This window comes from Neolamprologus multifasciatus, chromosome 15 (assembly GCF_963576455.1).
Source record: "Neolamprologus multifasciatus chromosome 15, fNeoMul1.2, whole genome shotgun sequence".
Classification (NCBI taxonomy): domain Eukaryota; kingdom Metazoa; phylum Chordata; class Actinopteri; order Cichliformes; family Cichlidae; genus Neolamprologus; species Neolamprologus multifasciatus.
Genome location: NC_140453.1, coordinates 18,606,262 through 18,625,178, shown reverse-complemented (window position 1 = coordinate 18,625,178; position 18,917 = coordinate 18,606,262). Strand labels below are relative to the sequence as shown.

The window sequence follows — 18,917 nt, the reverse complement described above, 5'->3', positions numbered from 1 at the left end:
GGAGCTGTATTTAATTGTACTCACCTGTGGCTCATTCAGGTGTGTACATTTGTGTTTCTGATTGCAGTTAAGAAACTGACTTATAGTAGCATAACATTAAAACCAGAGTCAACCCACAACTTTAGGAATTATTTTCACTTTCAGACCCAAAACTGGGAAAATATTTCATAATTTCACAAACCTTTTGGCTGTGAACCAGTGTGATTATTTGCAGACTGATTCTTGAGGGTTTCCTCTCCAACATGTGATGAGAAAAATATGGTCAGCAGTTCTGGTTTGATTCGATGTGGAAAACTGACATCAGAGAAGTAAAATAAGCTGCTAGACCAGGGGTGTCAAAAGTAGGCCCCTGTGACCAGAATCGGCCGAGCAATCGAGCCCACTGGACAGCTTTGGAAAATGTAATTGTCATTTATGCTACACCAAAGTAAACAAGTAACAGATAAACAACAGAAAGTTCATTATCTGCTATAGAAATGTATGTTTGTTTGTTTTTTGGGTGGGTTCACAGAACAAAGCACATTTTCTGTGAATTAATGAAAACTTTATATTTTATAATTACAGGGCAGTTTGGGCCATGAAAATCCAGAACATATTCTGTAGTTTTACATCTAGATTTTTAAGACACAGCACCCCCAAATGTCACATAGGTAGACACACTAAGCAGATAGTCACAATAAACAGTTCTTGTTTATTCACGGTTCATTTCTTACACTGTTCAAGTACAAAGTTAAAATGCCTTTTTAATTAGTTCATATTCATACAAGAGTAAAATAATAATAGTGCCTTTCTTCACTACCGCAAACATAAATACAGTAAATGTAAAGACAAACTTGATTTATACTCCTAACAATAAATTTTTCTTGTTTTCAGATAAAATTTTAGCACCTTTTGAAACACCAACAGGTCCTCCTTTTCCTAAAAGCTCATCTTACATTTAGTCCATGAGATGAGTGTCTGCATGCGCCACAGCATTGTATTTGTAGGTGTTGTGCATGTATCTCTGCGTGTGAGCGTCGGTTGCTCTGTGTCATAACAGTGTGTGTTTGTCTGTGTATGTATGTGTGTGTTTGAAAGTGTATCAGTGTTTAAAACAGCGCGTCACTCAGCCTAAAAGCTGTCAATAGGCGAACAGAAACATCATCACCGTATCACCCATCACTTAAAAACGTCAGCTCCTTTCCCTCACACTTTTCCCCCTCATGGAGCTCTCACACAGAGACGTGTTGGAGAAAAGGAAAATAAACTGCTGGAAACTGTAAACAGGCTGAAAATCGTCATGCCTGTGCTGAACCAGCAGCCTCCAGAGCAAATATAACAAACGCCGGTGAGCCCCAAGACTTAAACCACTGGCAGCTGCAGTGAGTGACCACGCTTTTAATGCGATGCTCTGCTGAGAAATTTGGATCCTGGCATTCAGTCAGGTGCCACTTTGTCACAAAACGCCCACCCAGCAATGGCTTACATGTCAAGCTCACACATTTTATGGCAAGGGCACTCCCCAATGGCAGTGGTCTCCCTCAGCACACCACAAATATGGCTCGAGGAACGCAACAACAAGCCTGATGTTTGGATGTGGCCTCTAAACTTCCCAGATTGAGGGGGGCCTATACAATATTAGGCAGGTACTTTAATATTATGGCTACTTTGGCGTGTATATACATCTAGATATAAATATCCCCATCTAAAACTTGTGAAGTTATTTAACTGTTTAACAGCTTCTGAAGAAGCTCAGATTTCTGGTTCAGAGGATGACCAAAACTTTAGGAACTAAGTTATTAAATTTGATTTAAATGTTTTGGCATGGATCAGATCTGCACATGGCCTTAAATAAATCTGAAATGATAAGATTCTGTGAAGCTCATGTATTTTATTAATACGTTTCTTAAGTCTCAGGACCTCCAGACTGGGAACCGCCTTATGCCAGTGGAAATTCAGCTTTTACAGACAGCTTTAACTCAACCCGTCTCTGTTTGAGAGCATCGTGCGGCTCATAGCTTCAACGATTTAAAATAGAACAAGTCACTATACTAACTGTAATATATGCTTTCTCTAGCCTCTCTCTCTCCACTCTAGGCTGAGACTGAACTGAACTGAGCACCAACCTGGAACAGTACACACACACAATAACAGATTATTACTGTAATTATTATTACCATATTATTATTATCGTTACTCCCTAATCTAACATGGAATCGGAGATTACACTGACTGACTGACATGCAGCACCTGGGGAGGGGCAGGGCAGGGCGAGGTGGGGTTATTGGAGTGAGGGAGGGATTAGGGTAAGGGTGGACAGGATTTGGGAGCACCAAGCGTCGTGGGGCCATGATGACGTCACAGCCAGCAGCGCTGCGGAAAGCCTGATGGCGGACAGGCGGCCGGCAAGAACACAGTGTGTATGCATGTGTGAGTGTAGTGGTGTTGGGTGTTCTGTAGCGAAAGGAGAAGCGTGAAGGTTGTTTCCAGCAAATGAGAGTGTGAGTGTGTGTGAGACCTGCAGGAAGAGCACTGTAAAAAAGAGCAGAGTTTAAAAAGCACCTGAAGGTTGGTTGTAGAAACGGATAGTAAACACGATGGAACAAAATCTTTGAACCTGCTGGCTTACTGTGGCTATGAGAGGTTGTGCATGTTTGTGTGAAGGTCTGTGTGTGTGTGTTTGTGTGTGTGAGACGGCATAGACTGCATGTGTCCAGTTGTTAGCTGGTATCTGAGGAAGGTCTGAGGATCGGAAGGCTTCCTGGAAAAGATGGTCATCTGAGGACCAAAAGCACCAGACTGAAGTGTTTTCTCTAAAGGCAGCCCTGTCTAAATAAAACATGCATATGAACTTGTTTCTCATAGTGTGTGTGTGTGTGTGTGTAATAAATACAGCCACCACACTGGATGACATTTCCTCTTCACAGAGCAGCTGAGTTCATCCCAGCATGCAATGGGTGAAAGGCAGATGAAACACCCAAGAAGGCTCACACAGCTGAACCTGTGTTACATAAGGAAGCTTCTTTTTATTTATACAGGGCTATCTGTTTCAGTCACAGGAAGTAGAAAGCCAGCATATTGTCCACAGAGTAAAGTCGGCCTCTGCTTTCAGCCGACGCCGATGCAGAACGGTGACTGTAGGACGTTTTGGATCCCTGTGAAACACAGGGGGAGAACGAGTGCCAGGGGGATGGCAGACTAGTCACTTAACTGACAGTGGAGCTGAGGCACAGAAAGAAGCTGCATTGTAAGAGGAGGGAGCGTAAAATGCTGCTGAGAAGAGGATGCTGAATGTCTTCTACTTCTAACCACCAATGTTTTAGGTTAATGCTTCTCGGAGGCGATGGTGCTCTGCAGGCAGAAATAATCCTGCAGAATGAGTTTAACCTCATTCTGTAAAAGACAGAAGTGCCTTAAACCTCGATTTTCTTTTTTGAATGACCAGCAGGGGGCAATGCAAGAAAAGACTACTGGTTATTTTAAGTTGATGGATAAAATCCTGTCCTTTATATTCCCTATGGTTGGAGTTGGAGATTGAAAGCACGTAAACAGAGACACAGACATCCTGGGAATTTTGCTATGTTGATAGAAGTTTAACTTCCAGGGGAAAATACCTTATTTCTTTTTCTTATTTCTGTTTCTTCTGTCCCAGTGACCTTTGAAATCAAAGCTAATTTAGATAGTATTTCAAAACTGTCCAAATAAATGCCTCGAGGGGCTTTCTCTTTAAAGGTACTTTTTGCAGCTGCTTGCAGCTTTTAACTAAATCCTTCACCATCAGGGGGCAGTGTTTTCCATGTGACTCTGTTGATATGGTTTGAGATTCATGCTGCCGTTTCTGTTTTTACCCTCTGATATTTGCTTTTATTCCTCAAGAGGCCTTTCATTCATTTACTCATTTCATTTGCCAGACTGCCAGCCTAAGTAAGAATACATAAACCTGATGTGCTATCTTGTGGTACAAAGTGGTATTACATGGTCCTACTTCACCAACGGCTGAATTCTCTCTAACACATTTAAGGAATTGCCAAAATCAGCTGATCTAGACCTTCTTCTGTTAAGTTGATGTGAATTTAAAGAAAAAAAAATTTGATTAAAACTGTTCACTTCTATTTTGAGGTGAGATTTTCATATGAAACTCAGAATACTGTTAGTATACATTTGAGTTCACTGTACATATAAAAAATAAAATATGAATAGAATGAAACTACTTTGGTATCTTGGCATTATTTGGATCTTATGTTCAAATGCCAGTTCAAAAACAGACAACAAAAGCATTGGAGTTACTGCAGTTAGTCCACATTTGGAGGACACTGTGCCAAGTCCTAAACAATAAATATATTTGCATTTCATGGTCTCAAATCCACTCAAACACTAAATTATTTTGCACAATACTTAATGTTTGGAATTTATGATGCTGGAGAGTTGTTAGCATAACATTTTACAGAAATTTCCCATTAGCCCTAAACAATACCTTGAAGAAATAGAGGGAAGTCAAAAGATAATCAAGTTAAATTTGAGATTACTTGAATTTAACTTCAAATCTATCAACCTAACATCCAATGAACGTCCAATGACACACTTAACCAATGAATCTTAACGAGGCAAACTTTGGTATAATATGATGACATCTACTTGTTCCTGATAATCATCAGCTGAGTGACATCAGAGTAATATTAAATTTAAAATGAGCACCAAAGTCATTTAACAGTTGTCATCCCAGCGTAAGTGAAACACGAGAAAATATTTTCATTATTAAAAGCATTCGTGAACCTAGTGTCTGAAAACCACCAGGAAGTAATCAGTACAGTACAGAGATGGTTTGCTTGTTGTGAGGATATACGGTGTATAGAGTACATTCGTAGTATGAAGTATGTTTTACCCTAACATGGTTGTCTCCCACTAGAGGGCACTCTAAACACTGAGGATGCAGACAGCAGCAAGGATGTTTCTACTGTACTAATTTTAAATTTCATAACTTTTGTTTACATTCAGAGGGTTTTTTGCTTTTATATATGTCAGCATTTTGATCTTACAATAAGGCTGTTAAAGTTAACTGAAACTAAACCAGAAATTAGTTCACTGAAATAAAAAGAAAACTAACCAAAACACTTACAAAACTATATAAAATATTAAACTATACAGCAACTGTCTTCGGTTTTAGTCAATTTGTCAACCAGGATGAGGACACCAGGATGTCTTCATCTCTGTGTTTGTTTTGTTGTATTGTATTATTCCATCTTGATAAAAACTACCATACATTTCATAATAAGGATAAGTAAAACTAACACTGAAACTAAAGTGATAATAGTAAGTCCACCCTGGAGACACAAGAAACTACTGAAAAATACAAAAATCAAACATTAACAAGTAAAATAAACTCCTCAAACCACAGCTGCATCCCAATAAAATTCTGTTTTATTTTATTATTTCATATTAGATAAAAGTGGATCTCTTTTTTTTTTTTTTTTTGCACTGAGGTATAAATTCATCTGCAAGGATTATTTGTAGCACAAGAGCATCCTCCTCCTTTAAGAAACATTTAAAGGTTATAGTCTTATTAAGCTGTAGTCACACTAAGAAAAATGCTGTATATATTACTCTGAGCTGGTCCCAAAAAGTTGATTCTGTTCATCTGGACGTAGCATTTTCAGTGACTTCTTCAGTCTCACAACCTCTCTGACTGCAGGTTTCCCCAACCTTAAACAGGACCTTTGCATAATGACTAAAACTAGCACCAGTGAGTAACAATGGACTGTGAGGTCAGTTTCATGATCATAAACATGCAAATTGCCATACCATTCACAGAGAGTTGGGGAATGACTGCAATCACAGCATGAAAGTGAAAAGATGAACTCTTAGGCCTCCTCCTCAATTCAGAGATGCCATTCGCTTAGCCACGAGGTTGAGGTTGTTTGGTTTCCCCAATGTATGAATCATGGCAATCCTTCTGGCACTTAACAGCGTGCGTGTACTATATTACTCTGTTTGTGCTGGGGGACCTGATCCTTTGGGGGGAGCAATTTTTGAGGCAGGGTGTTTTAGGGTTTGAAAGCTACCGAGACGTGGTGTTTACAGAAAATACGTCTCAGCTGTTCTATTACTCCTGAAAAAAAAAAGATCAATAAACATTTTTGCTTAGGTAGCAGTTGTTCTTCTCTCCAGGATCGCCTGGAGCTTCCTTTAGGTGTCTTCCCAGCTTTACTGAAGCCTTTTTGGTACAATGTTCTTCCACTTCCACTGTTCGCTCGAGCGAAACGTTCCTCCCATTGAAAGCGCTACGTCCAGAATCAACTTTTTGGGATTTCCTTACCTGGAGCATGCATCAAGAAATCTAAGCTGGGTTATCTTCCTTTTGGACACTCTCCTGCATCCTCATTCAATCCTTAAACCTCACAGCTACCTGTTTTGCCTGCTGTTGCCTCCACCTGCTCGTCTATTTGAACTCAAAACTGCAGCGACTGAAACAAGCAGAGACCATTCAGTCTCCAAGAGCACCAAAATCTGTAAAAGTGTTGTATTAAAGTGGCACCATTTAGATTGTATCACTGCCTGACCAGCACCATGACTGTTATGTGTGTTTGTGTGTCTTTCTGTTTTCACAACACATGAATACAGTAAAGTGTTGCGGGACTCATTGGTCTGTTTGTACGTATTCAGAGAGATCTTAAAGACAGAAAAAAGGCAGGGCATCTGTGTTAGTTTGGCGCCCCCTGGAGGTTTGAACTCCAGCTGATACGACACAGTAAAGCCAAAAGACATCAGTTTCAAGGTCGGACAGGAAGTTTGTGTATGACAGAAAACTGTACCTGTGTGTGTGTGTGTGTGTGTGTGTGTGTGTGTGTGTGGTAGCACGGTAGCACCAGGGGACTAAGGTCAGCCAGTGGTCTACAAGGGATCTCAGGAAGCAGTCCTTTACAGAGTGTGTATGTGAGTGTTTGTGTGTCTATGTCCGGTCATCTGTTTCATTTTGCGTCAGCCAACCTTCATGTACTGACTGTACACTGTGTATGGTTATCAGTGTCTGTTTCTGTTTATATGTGTGTGTCTGTATGTGGGAGGGAGTTGGTGTGTGTGACTAGTTGCAGGCAAAGTACTCCTTTAGAGGAGCAAAAAGGTGCCTGATGACAGGGACGCTCCACGAACGTCCCAGAAGCCTTTGTCTGGCCAGACGACTCATGTTGGACACGTCGGTGTAGTGGACGGGGAAACCAAACACCCTGAAACACACCACACAGATCATTACTTCAGACTTTAAATAGAAAAAGGTCTGTGAAGCAAAGCCAAGAAATATTTCAAATCACTTAGGATCCTAAACTTAAAAGAAGATTTTTTTTTTTCATTTGAATTTGTTATATTTGTTAGTTTTTGTCTTTCAAAGATTCAAAACGTTTATTGTCGTGAGGACAAAGAAAAGCATTTCTCTGTGCAATGAAATTCTTTCTCTGCTGTCCACACACAGATGCTGGTTAATATGTGCAAATAAAACTAGAACAGATAAAATGCAAATAGTATAAATAAATAAATGGAGACAAAAACTGAAGTGTTAAATAGATTGGTGTGCAAAAGAGATTTGAGCTTAATGCTGGTTTAATATGTAAGATGATCTGATGTGCAAAATTATTACTGATAAAATAGGTCAGCTGTTCAAGAGTCTGGGGAAGAAGGAGTTGTTGAGTCGGGATGTTCTGGATTTCACACTTCTAAACCTTTGTCCTGACGGCAGAAGTGTAAACAGTCCGTGTTGGGGGTGTGTGGGGTCTTTGAGGATGGAGGAAGCTCTCCTCTGGACTCTGCGATGGTAGATGCTCTGCTGAGAGGGCAGCAGAGTCCTGATGATCTTCTCCGCAGTTGTTATTACTCTCTGCAGGCGTTTGCGGTCCATAGCAGTAGTGCTGCCGTACCATGCAGTGATGACGCTGGTCAGTGTGCTCTCCACAATGCAGCTATAGAACTTGCTGAGGATCTTGGCCGACATACCAAATTTCCTCAGCCTTCTCAGGAAATACAGCCGCTGCTGAGCCTTCTTGACCATCTGTGAGGTGTTCAGTGTCCAGTGGGGTCCTCAGTGATGTAGACGCCCAGGTATCTAAAGCTGCTCACCCTCTCCACTTCAAGCCCCTGGATAAACAGTGGCTGGTGAGGCCTCCTCTTCTTTCTCGTGTCTACTATCATCTATTTTGTCTTATCAGTGTTGAGAGTGAGGAGACCTGTTGGAGGTGACACAGTCGTGGGTGTACAGGGTCTAGAGGATGGAACTGAGGACGCAACGTGACTGAAGTCCTGTTGCTGATCCTGACAGATTGGGCCCTGCCAGTCAAAAAGTCCAGTAGCTAGTCACATAGGGTGGGGTGTAGGCCGAGTGTTGCCAGCTTGTGAGTGAGTTTGTGTGGGATGACAGTATTGAAGGAGGAGCTGTAATCAACAAAAAGTACCCTGATGTATGAGTCTTTGTTTTCCAGATGGGAAAGGGAATAGTGAAGGGCAGCAGTGATGCTGTCTGACGTGGACCTACTGGGCCAGTAGGCATACTGCAGGGGATCCAGAGTGTCTGTGATGTTGCTCTGAATGTAGGCCAGCACCACTCTCTAAGCACTTTGTAATGATTGGAGTGAGTGCAACTGGTCTATAGTCATTTTGGCAGGTGGTTTGGCTTTTCTTGGGAAGAGGGATGATGGTTGTGGTCTTGACTAAGGTCAGCCAGTGGTCTAAAAGAAATCTCAGGAAGTAGTCCTTTACAGTGTGTGTATGTGAGTGTTTATGTGTCTTAAATGTTTGCTTTTCATTTGTTTTGATTATTTTTTGTTTTAATGTTTTACTTCCTGCTTTTGTTTCTTTCCCTCCATTGAAACGCGGTCAAATTCATTTACCTTGAATTTGACTGCTTCCACCTGTGTCTCATTTAGTAATCACCCCTCTTTTTATATGAACCCCACTTCTCATTTTACAATTGACATATATTGAAATTCTCAAATATTACTCCCTCATTACCAAATAGTAAAGCAGAGACACAATTTCATTTCATGAAATGGGAAATCTTGTTAGTTAAACATGTGGCACAACTACATCATAAGACGTTTTTAGCCCAATTAATCTCATATTGAGCTTTGTATTGTAAGACAAAGATGCTACAATAAGAGAAAGAAAACCCCACTAATCAAATGACTTCCTATAAGCAAGCACTTGGCAACAGTGGGAAAGAAAAACTCCCTTTTAACAGGAAGAAACCTACAGCAGAACTAAGCTCAGGGAGGGCAGGCCATTTGATGCGACCGTTTGAGGGTGAGGCGAGACACGTACATAATCTCAGGTCTAACATGCTCGAATTACAATCTCAACCCTACTATGTCACCATGTGACCATTTGACAGGATATAGCTTCTTTTAATAATTCAAACAAGTTCACTTTCATGCAAGAACATGCTTAAAACAATTAACCTCTTAACATCCACCTGTACAGGTATGTATATATGGATTTTTCATTTTTTAAGGTAAGCCCAAATGTAAATACAGAAGACCCATATGGTCAAAATGAAATCTAACCGTTACCCTTAGAGGTCTGCAGTCACCTGCTGGATGTTAAGAGGTAATAAAAAACCACACACACACACAAACACGCGGCTCCTGTACCTTTCCATCTCGGTGCACCACAGTATGTCCTCCTTGTTGTCCATGTAGACGGGGAAATGCTCGTCTTTCCCCTGCTTCACAGAGTTGGAGCGTGTCGTTATCGTACGCAACTTCTCAAACTGGAATTAGCATCCAGAACCAAACACGCACAGACAGACACAAACAAACAAACCAACACACGCATCCCTTTTAATCCTACAGCCTACTCTCATTTTCAACAGCAGCTTTCTGTGATTCAGACACACAAATACACACTCTCTCACACAAACACACACACATACACACAAGTGGATACCTTGGCTGTGCGGCCATGCTCCAGGCACTCCTGTAGGTCCAGCTTGTCGTTTGCCATCGGTGTCAGTGGCCTGCAGTATTTAGAAAAGCACAACCTAAAGCAGAGCTGCATTTTCAATTCAGTAAGGAAAACTTGTAATCACCCTGCAGCTGGCTTTCCCACATGTCCGGCTGCTGTCTGTTCTTTAATTGCTTTCGTTTTCTTATGCTTTCAATCTCAATACTGACATCATTGCTCTAATCCAATCATCTTCTTGTACACCTTCTCCAAGTCAATCACCCTTCACACTGCCTTTTTGCCTCTCAGATGCACATTAGTGCAACCCACCTCCTCCCCATCTCCGCCTCATCCTGGTGACTCAGAGCTCCATGCACGCCTCCATCTTCACCACCACCAGTGTCTAGACTCTGGGGGGTCCTGTCCTCTAATTCCTGCTACTTCTGAGATTTTGCTCTGCTACGATGGGTCATCGGAGACTAATCGCCAGACAACTGTATCAAATTCTGTATCTCAATAAATCATGTTCAGTTCTTCCAAATGATCTCTCCTTACTGAAATAAAGTGAACAAACCTGTGGTGTCTGTGTGTTTGTATCACCTGGACATGCCGGGCAGGTTTCCCCAGAAATAGCGAGCGCGGTGGGCAGCAGAAACCTCCTTGGCGTCAATCATCACTGGGTTACACTAAAGAGAAATATGAGGGTTATGTCATACTGCACCATGGCCCTGAAGACTTACTTTTGTCCTAACTAATGGATGGATGGATAAATGGATCCTAACAACCTTCTGTACCACAACTGAGAATGTCCTGTGGGGATGTAGTTGGGGGGCTTTTTTAAAATTTCACTTACAGAGTAACTGCTGTGGGTTTGTTTGCCGTACCTCTAGAAAGCGGGAGATGTCCCGTTTGTCGCTGACTCCCATAGCGACCACGTTCTCAAACAGCCAGAAGAACGGCCTCTCGTCGCCGGGTTTTGGCCGCGCCTCATGCAGCAGACGGTAAAACTCAAAAAACAACCGGCCGGTCCCCTCTGAAGAAAGACAGGGAAAGTTCAGCCTCCTTATTTCATTTAGCACAACGAGCAACAAGTAAATGATTACATGAGCACTTCCTACCATAAAGTCCTTTCCTTGCAGGGTTGACTATGGAAAGGTCGTTGCAGGGGCTTCCTCCTATCACCAGGTCAAATGGTCCCCATTTATCGATCTGCCGGTGGAAACACAGCAAGTTAAAGTTTACTGCCTTTAACATAATGTCAGGAAATCTTTCTGGTTACGTTGTGGTTTTGAGGAGCGATAATGATTTCTCTTACATGTTTGCGAGTTACGGTGCGTACGTCTCCCACGTACATGATGCGTCCCTCGTGTCGAACCATGCCGACAGTGATGGAGTCTTCACACACTTCTGATGCAACATACTTTTCGACCTGGATGCCCAAATCTTTCAGCACCAGAAGACCTGACAGAAACACACCACAAACATCATGCTAAAAACTCTTTAAGGGTGCTTAGGTTTTAAGATGGCGCACGTCCAGACGCCTTCCTGACTGCTCCGCGCAGACTATGCACCTTTTTAGTTGTTTACTTATTTATTGCAGTCCGCGAGATCTTCAACGCACACCTCCGGCAGAGCTTCAACAGCATTCCGAGGGAGACTGGGGACATTGAGTCCGAATGGACCATGTTCAGCGTCTCCATTGCCGAAGCTGCTGCATTGAGCTGCGGCCGCAAGGTGGTTGGTGCCTGCCGTGGTGGTAATCCCCGAACCAAATGGTGGACACCAGAGGTGAAGGGAGCCACCAGGTTGAAGAAGGAGTCCTATCGGGCTTGGTTAGCCTGTGGGACTCCGGAGGCAGCCGACAGGTATCGACAGGCCAAGCGGAATGCGGCCCGGGCAGTGGCTGAAGCAAAAACTCGGGTGTGGGAGGAGTTCGGAGAGGCCATGGAAAAATACTTTTGGACTGCCTCGAAGAGATTCTGGCAAACCGTCAGGCGTCTCAAGAGGGGAAAGCGGTGCTCTACCTGCACTGTGTATAGTGCTAGCGGAGCGCTGCTGACGTCGACTGAGAAAATTGTCATGCAGTGGAAGGAATACTTCGAGGACCTCCTTAATCCCACTGACACGTCTTCCGAGGAGGAAGCAGAGTCTGGGGATGAGGGGAATGACCCGCATATTTCCGGGGGCGAGGTCACTGAGGCAGTTAAACAACTCCTTGGTGGCACAGCCCCTGGTGTTGATGAGGTCCGCCCCGAGTTCCTGAAGGCTCTGGACGTTGTAGGGCTGTCCTGGTTGACACGCCTCTGCAATGTTGCGTGGAGATCAGGGGCAGTACCCGTGGACTGGCAGACCGGGCTGGTGGTCCCCATCTTTAAGAAGGGGGACCGGAGGGTGTGTTCCAACTACAGGGGGATCACACTCCTCAGCCTCCCCGGGAAAGTCTATGCCAGGGTGCTGGAAAGGAGAGTTCGTCCGCTAGTCAAACCTCAGATACAGGAGGAACAATGCGGTTTTCGTCCTGGTCGCGGAACACTGGACCAGCTCTTTATCCTCTCGAGGATACTTGAGGGTGCATGGGAGTTTGCCCAACCAGTCTACATGTGTTTTGTGGACTTGGAGAAGGCATTCGACCGTGTCCCTCGGGGTGTCCTGTGGGAGGTGTTGCGGGAGTATGGGCCATTGCTACGGGCCATTCGATCCCTATACAACCGTTGCAAGAGCTTGGTTCGCATTGCCGGCAATAAGTCGGACTCGTTCCCGGTGGGTGATGGGCTCCGCCAGGGCTGCCCTTTGTCACCGGTTCTGTTCATAATTTTTATGGACAGGATTTCTAGGCGCAGCCAAGTGGCGGAGGGCTTTCACTTTGGTGGCCTCAGAATCTCATCTCTGATTTTTGCGGATGATGTGGTTCTGTTGGCTTCATCAGGTGAGGGCCTCCAGCTCACACTGGAACGGTTTGCAGCCGAGTGTGAAGCAGCGGGAATGAGAATCAGCACCTCCAAATCTGAGGCCATGGTTCTCAGCCGGAAAAGGGTGGAGTGCCCACTCCGGGTCAGGGATGAGTTTCTGCCCCAAGTGGAGGAGTTCAAGTATCTCGGGGTCTTGTTCGCGAGTGATGGGAGAAGGGAGCCGGAGATCGACAGACGGATTGGGGCTGCAGCTGCAGTAATGCAGACGCTGCACCGGTCCATCGTGGTGAAGAGGGAGCTGAGTGTAAAAGCGAAGCTCTCAATTTACCGATCGATCTACGTCCCTACCCTCACCTATGGCCACGAGCTGTGGGTAGTGACCGAAAGAACGAGATTGCGGATACAAGCGGCAGAAATGAGCTTCCTCCGAAGGGTGGCTGGCCTCTCCCTTAGAGATAGGGTGAGAAGTTCGGCCATCCGGGAGGGGCTCAGAGTAGAGCCGCTGCTGCTCCACATCGAAAGGAGCCAGCTGAGGTGGTTCGGGCATCTGACAAGGATGCCCCCTGGGCGCCTCCTGGGTGAGGTGTTCCAGGCATGTCCCACCGGGAGGAGGCTCCACGGCAGACCCAGGACACGCTGGAGAGATTATATCTCTCGGCTGGCCTGGGAATGCCTTGGTGTTCCCCCGGATAAGCTGGAGGAGGTGGCTGGGGAGAGGGAGGTCTGGGTCTCTTTGCTTAGGCTGCTGCCCCCGCGACCCGGCCTCGGATAAAGCGGAGGAAGATGGATGGATGGACTTATTTATTGCTTTGTTACCTAATGCATAACTACTGCCTTACAACTGAGGACTTTCAACTCAGGACTTTCCATATAGGCACTGTGGAGAGCATCCTCACACAGAACATTGCATCCTGGTATGGGAAGAGCTTTGTTAAGGACCAAAAAGGTCTTCAGAGAGTGATCTGTACAGCAGAACGCTGCTGCAGGGCTGCTCTCGCCTCCCTACAGGACATTTACAACAGGAGATGCTGGTCCAGAGCAGCTCAGATATTGAAGGACCCGTCCCATCCCAGCAACAAACTGTTCCAGCTTCTGCAATCAGGCAGAAGGTTCCGCGCAATCCAAGCAAAAACAGAGAGGCTCAAGAGAAGCGAGTGACACAGGAGTCATTGTTACCACATTCGCATATCATGCCTGATCTTTCTGGCTTCACTACGGCACAAGACACTTTAACACCCCACTCACACAATGTACGTTCTCAGATTTATTTATTTTATTTATTTATATAATGTATATAACTCACTCACTTACTGCATGCACATAATGTCCTCTTTGTATATATTCACTGTTTGTATATATATAATGTTCTCTCTCTCTCTTTGCACAGTCGAGGAGCGTATCAGGTCACATTTCACTGCGTCTTGTACTTGCATAAATATGCACGTGAAAAATAAACAATCTTGAATCTTATTATAAATGTTTATTTTTTAAAATAGATATAAATCCTTCCAAAATACCCAAAGCTTCTAACAGAATGTGGTGAAACAACATTTATAACATACAGCATTTATAACAAATACTTAAACCAGCACAGTCAGAACGCCAGGCTGAGCCAATACCAGCTGTTCATGTTTGTCGTGTTCATTTTTAACTGCTTTGACAACTTTGGGATGGATGAAGTAAATCTTACTTTGTCTTCACATTTCTGTTTTATACTTCCACTTAACCACTTTTCTCATTTACCATTAAATTCACTTGCTTTATTTTTGTCTTATGTGTTTCTGTGTTATTTTTTATTTCATTTTCAATGGCAAGCTCTTCAATGAAGAAGAGATTTTAATCTGAGAATATCGTGAGCTGCACCAAACTTTTTTTCTGCGACTTAAACTGGGTGGAGTAAGGATGTGACAGGATATCTTTATATTTCTTTTTGTTTCTTATTTAAAGCAACACACCCCGATTATGATGGCACTAGTCGTAAGGATAAAGGATCATATTAACCTGTTAATCAATAATTTATTGATGATGAGAATAGTGGTTAATTGCTGCTCAGCACTTACACACCTGTGGCAATGCCATCGAATAAAGAGAGGACTCTGATTGGTTGCCTCTTCTCTGCTGCAACTGGGGGATACAACTTGGCCGGCTCCTGAGAGAGAGTTAAGAGGAAGAGGAGATCAAATGAGATATCAAACTCTACAGTACGCAAAGGCAGAGAGCTTCTCTTTATCACTTTGTTCCTGATAATGATCTGCTCTTTACTAAAAAAAAAAAGTCAAGAAGAAGAAGAAGGAGAAGAATATCAATAATTAAAGGTGAACATGATCTGTTTTGATGTGCATTAACCTTCGTGGATAATTGAGAGCTGATGAGCCCTGGAGCGTAACCCGCACTGATCTCCAGATAATTATGTTTCCAGCTAACTGTAATGATTCACACTTCAAAGTTCTATAAAGGTTATGACAGGAGATAAGATGTAAAGTGGCAGATACATTAAATTTAGCACAATCCATTGACTTACAGCATGCAATGTGAGCTTAAATAAGATGTCTGATATTCACAGGCTGCTGTAAGAAGAAATACAGTATTGAAGAGCAGGATGTTTATTAATACAATATAAAAGCAGCTTAATGAGCCGTCTGAATTTGATGTTACCACTTACACAGTGACACTTAGGTGTCATAGCCCCTCCCATGCTTCATAACAGCTATTCTCAAACTGCATTTTTAAAAATGGGTTATTGGTAGGGACTGAAAGAATGAAACTTCAGCTACAAACATTTGAAAACGAGTATTATTCTCCAGACTCTCTCCAGACTCTGTATTTATGCAGCCTTTATTAGTTTTTCATTAGTATTGCGGTTTTGATGGCTAGCGTTGATCCATAAATTGCTGTTGAACTGCAGGTTAATGAATCCTGACAGGAATTCTGAGGCACCCCCTTAGCCTGGAGGAGGCTTTAATGTGCTTTACCTGGTAATGACCTGAAGAAATGGCAGAAAATGAATGGATGATGGTAATGAGGTGAGACACCTGTAAATGTTTAAACATCTGTTAACTGGCGGGAATCACAGACGCCCTCTTCGTGTTGTTGTTTGGATATGGGAACAGATTTATTGCTCGTCTATAAATGTGGGCTCGAGCCTCTCTCTTCCACCAGGTCATTCGGTTCGCTGGAACTTTGGTTGCTTTATTTATTGTTTTACTTGCTCGTGGCTTATAACTGATGAACTCGCTGCATTAGTTATGTGTGGTAATTCTTTCCTACCTGTTGATCCTCGGTCGTGACGTGGCTAATTATTAAACTTGCAAATTGTAATCACAGCACATAAGAAGGTATATCTACAGTCATATGCAGAATTCTCTGGTGAATTTGCTGATTTCTGAAGTGAAAGTAAGAAAATATGTCTGCTTTTGGTTTCTCACACTGGCATAGGTAAACATCTGGGAATCCCCTTACTTCTGAAACGATCAGGACTTCATTAACGTGTTAGATGTTATGATGGAGGTCTTTAATCTTCATTAAGACTTTCACAGTTGATAAATTCTCTGGTCCTTCAGCCTTCATGGTAACGCAGAACAAAAGCAAGATATCAAAGTGCTTCCTGTCTGCTGTTTCCACCCTTCCACCCACAGATGGCAGTTAAAGAGAACTTTGACACTCGAGATCTGGAAGAAACTATAGGCATCGCATATGAATGGCATATCATGTGATATGATATGACATCATATGAAGAGCAGCATCTGGACAGGACAGAGCTGATTTGGAGGAAAATGCAAAGCCATTTGGCTGAAACCATCAAAGCAGCAGCACAAGATAAAAAGACACCTCGTCAAGTGTTTGTCAAAGAAGAAGAAATCTTTGGATTTGAAGCTGTGTAGCACCAAGTGTCAGGAATTCTCGAAACAGATGTCTGGCAGCTGGTCAGCAAAGTGAAACAGAAATAAATCTGGCTTCTACAACAGGTCTGTGATCCAAAGCAGATTTGAGAATCTGCAGCGAGCTACAAGAAGCACGAGCATCTCCTAACTGTTCCACACTCTTATTTTAAAAAAAGAGGCAATCATGCTTTTGAGGTTGAAGCTCCCAAATGTTAGAACAGCCTTCCTCGGCCTATCAGGTCAGCTAAATCACTGGTTTGTTTTAAACAATCACTAAACACTAAGTTCTCTAGGTTAGCTGCTTAATCTTTCACCCATTATTTTTGGCCTTTTGTTCTTCTGATATGTCTGTATAGGAGTGTGTATGCAGGAGTGAAAGACCCACGTGTTTGACTGTCTGTATGCATGTATGATATCTATATATATCTATATGGGGCGACCGTGGCTCAAGGGGTTGGGAAGCGTATCTGTAACCGGAAGGTCGCCGGTTCGATCCCTGGGCTCTCTGTCCTGGTCATTGTGTCACTTTACCCTACCGCCTACTGGTGTTGGCCAGAGGGGCCGATGGCGCGATATGGCAGCCTCGCTTCTGTCAGTCTGCCCCAGGGCAGCTGTGGCTACAACCGTAGCTTGCCTCCACCAGTGTGTGAATGTGAGAGTGAATGAATAGTGGTATTGTAAAGCGCTTTGGGTGCCTTGAAAAGCGCTATATAAATCCAATCCATTATATGGATCTCTCTTCATTCATCAAATATGGTGCCACTTTTTTCTAGAAGGACTCTCCTAGATTATGAACAGTGTTAAAAACAGACCTGGACAAACGTTTTTGCTCTTTAACAATCCACATAAATCAATTACAAGATGTGATAATAAAAGATTATTAATTTATCACCTCTGACACTCTTAACAACCAACAAGGCAATTAAAGCCCAACGAGTAAGGGAAATTGTTTTGTAGGAAGAGAGCATTCAAACTTACAAATTCCTGCTCGTGGTTGTTGGCAAAGAAATGCTGTAGTCTGCAGGGCCAGTCATCCCGCCGTCGCAGTAGGCCGTAGGTGTTGCGGGGTCCACACATGTAGCAGTTCCAGGGGTCTTCTTTGATGGCTGCTGCTGCCGAGCCGGCCCCGACCAGAAGATCCACGCACTCCACACAGAAACACCTAAACGCACACACAGCAATTCATCATGTCTCATGTCTATTTACCCACTCACTAATATGTCTTTGTCAAGTAATAATTTCTCTCCGTTCCCTGTCACCTGTGGACTGGACTCAAACAAGCTAAACGTATTGAAAAACGTGAGCTTGTGACTAATTTTAGCGACTATCATCCACTATAGAAAAAAGACATTTATTCCATAATATTATAGGAAAATATTAAACCCACTTTCTTACATGGAACATGATGATTAAAGACAATTCGGCACTTATCAAATCCTTCAAAATTTCTGCAAAATTCTGTCTTGTAACAAATAAAGTTCAGCCTTTGAACAGTGCAAGTCTCAGAGAAATTCCAAAAATAAAAAAAACTCGTAGGCTTCGTCTCGAACTCTACTGACAGTACAAGTAGAAGAAGACTGAAAAAGTATGACCTGTTTGTAAGGGTTGCTGGGAGAAAGCCTCTTTTCTCTAAAAAGAACATGGCAGCATGGCTTAGGTTTACAAATTAAATCTGAAGAAACAACAGACTTCTGGAACAAAGTCCTTTGGACATTCAAGACCAAAGTGGAGATAACTGGCCATAATGCACAACACTCAACTTAGCATATCAGCATAAACACCCCAAACCTGCTGCAATTACAGCTGTCAGTCTTTTAGGGTATGTCTCTACCAGTTTTGCACATCCAGAGACTGAAATCCTTGCCCATTCTTCTTTGCAAAACAGCTCCAGCTCAGTCAGATTAGATGGACAGCGTTTGTGAACAGCAGTTTTCAGATCTTGCCACAGTTCAAGGGGGCCGAATACTTTTGCAAGCCACTGTATATTCGGTATACCAAAGTATTCTAGAGTCTGATGTGATGCCATCTGTGCGACAGCTAAAGCTCGGCTAAAACTGGACAATTCAACAGGACAATGATCCCAAGCTCAGCAGCAGCTCTACAACAGAATGGCTGAAACTTCAGTAAACATGAATAACATTGTAAGGAACAGTGAACCAAAATTCCTTTACTAGGGTATGAGGATCTCATTAAGGCATACAGAAAACAAATACTTCAAGTTGTTGCT

The 18,917-nt window shown here is 43.1% G+C and overlaps 1 protein-coding gene across 12 annotated transcripts in view; it reads right to left on the bottom strand.

Moving 5' to 3' along the window:
- Positions 1 to 671: 671 nt before the first annotated feature.
- LOC146501913 (DNA (cytosine-5)-methyltransferase 3A-like) overlaps positions 672 to 18,917 on the bottom strand; it is a 101,763-nt gene continuing 83,517 nt past the window's right edge. For 7 of the 12 annotated variants that reach the window (XM_085132428.1, XM_085132437.1, XM_085132429.1 and 4 more), the window contains 9 exons: positions 17,669 to 17,852; positions 14,874 to 14,958; positions 11,216 to 11,361; positions 11,019 to 11,109; positions 10,785 to 10,933; positions 10,501 to 10,586; positions 9,904 to 9,997; positions 9,609 to 9,727; positions 672 to 7,199 (listed from right to left, as the gene is read on the bottom strand). In XM_085132428.1, coding sequence (XP_084988554.1) covers positions 7,058 to 7,199; positions 9,609 to 9,727; positions 9,904 to 9,997; positions 10,501 to 10,586; positions 10,785 to 10,933; positions 11,019 to 11,109; positions 11,216 to 11,361; positions 14,874 to 14,958; positions 17,669 to 17,852 — 1,096 coding nt within the window. In that variant the 3' untranslated portion in view covers positions 672 to 7,057. The remainder of the gene's footprint in view (positions 7,200 to 9,608; positions 9,728 to 9,903; positions 9,998 to 10,500; positions 10,587 to 10,784; positions 10,934 to 11,018; positions 11,110 to 11,215; positions 11,362 to 14,873; positions 14,959 to 17,668; positions 17,853 to 18,917) is intronic. The other 5 variants (XM_085132430.1, XM_085132438.1, XM_085132434.1 and 2 more) reach the window with 3 other exon arrangements.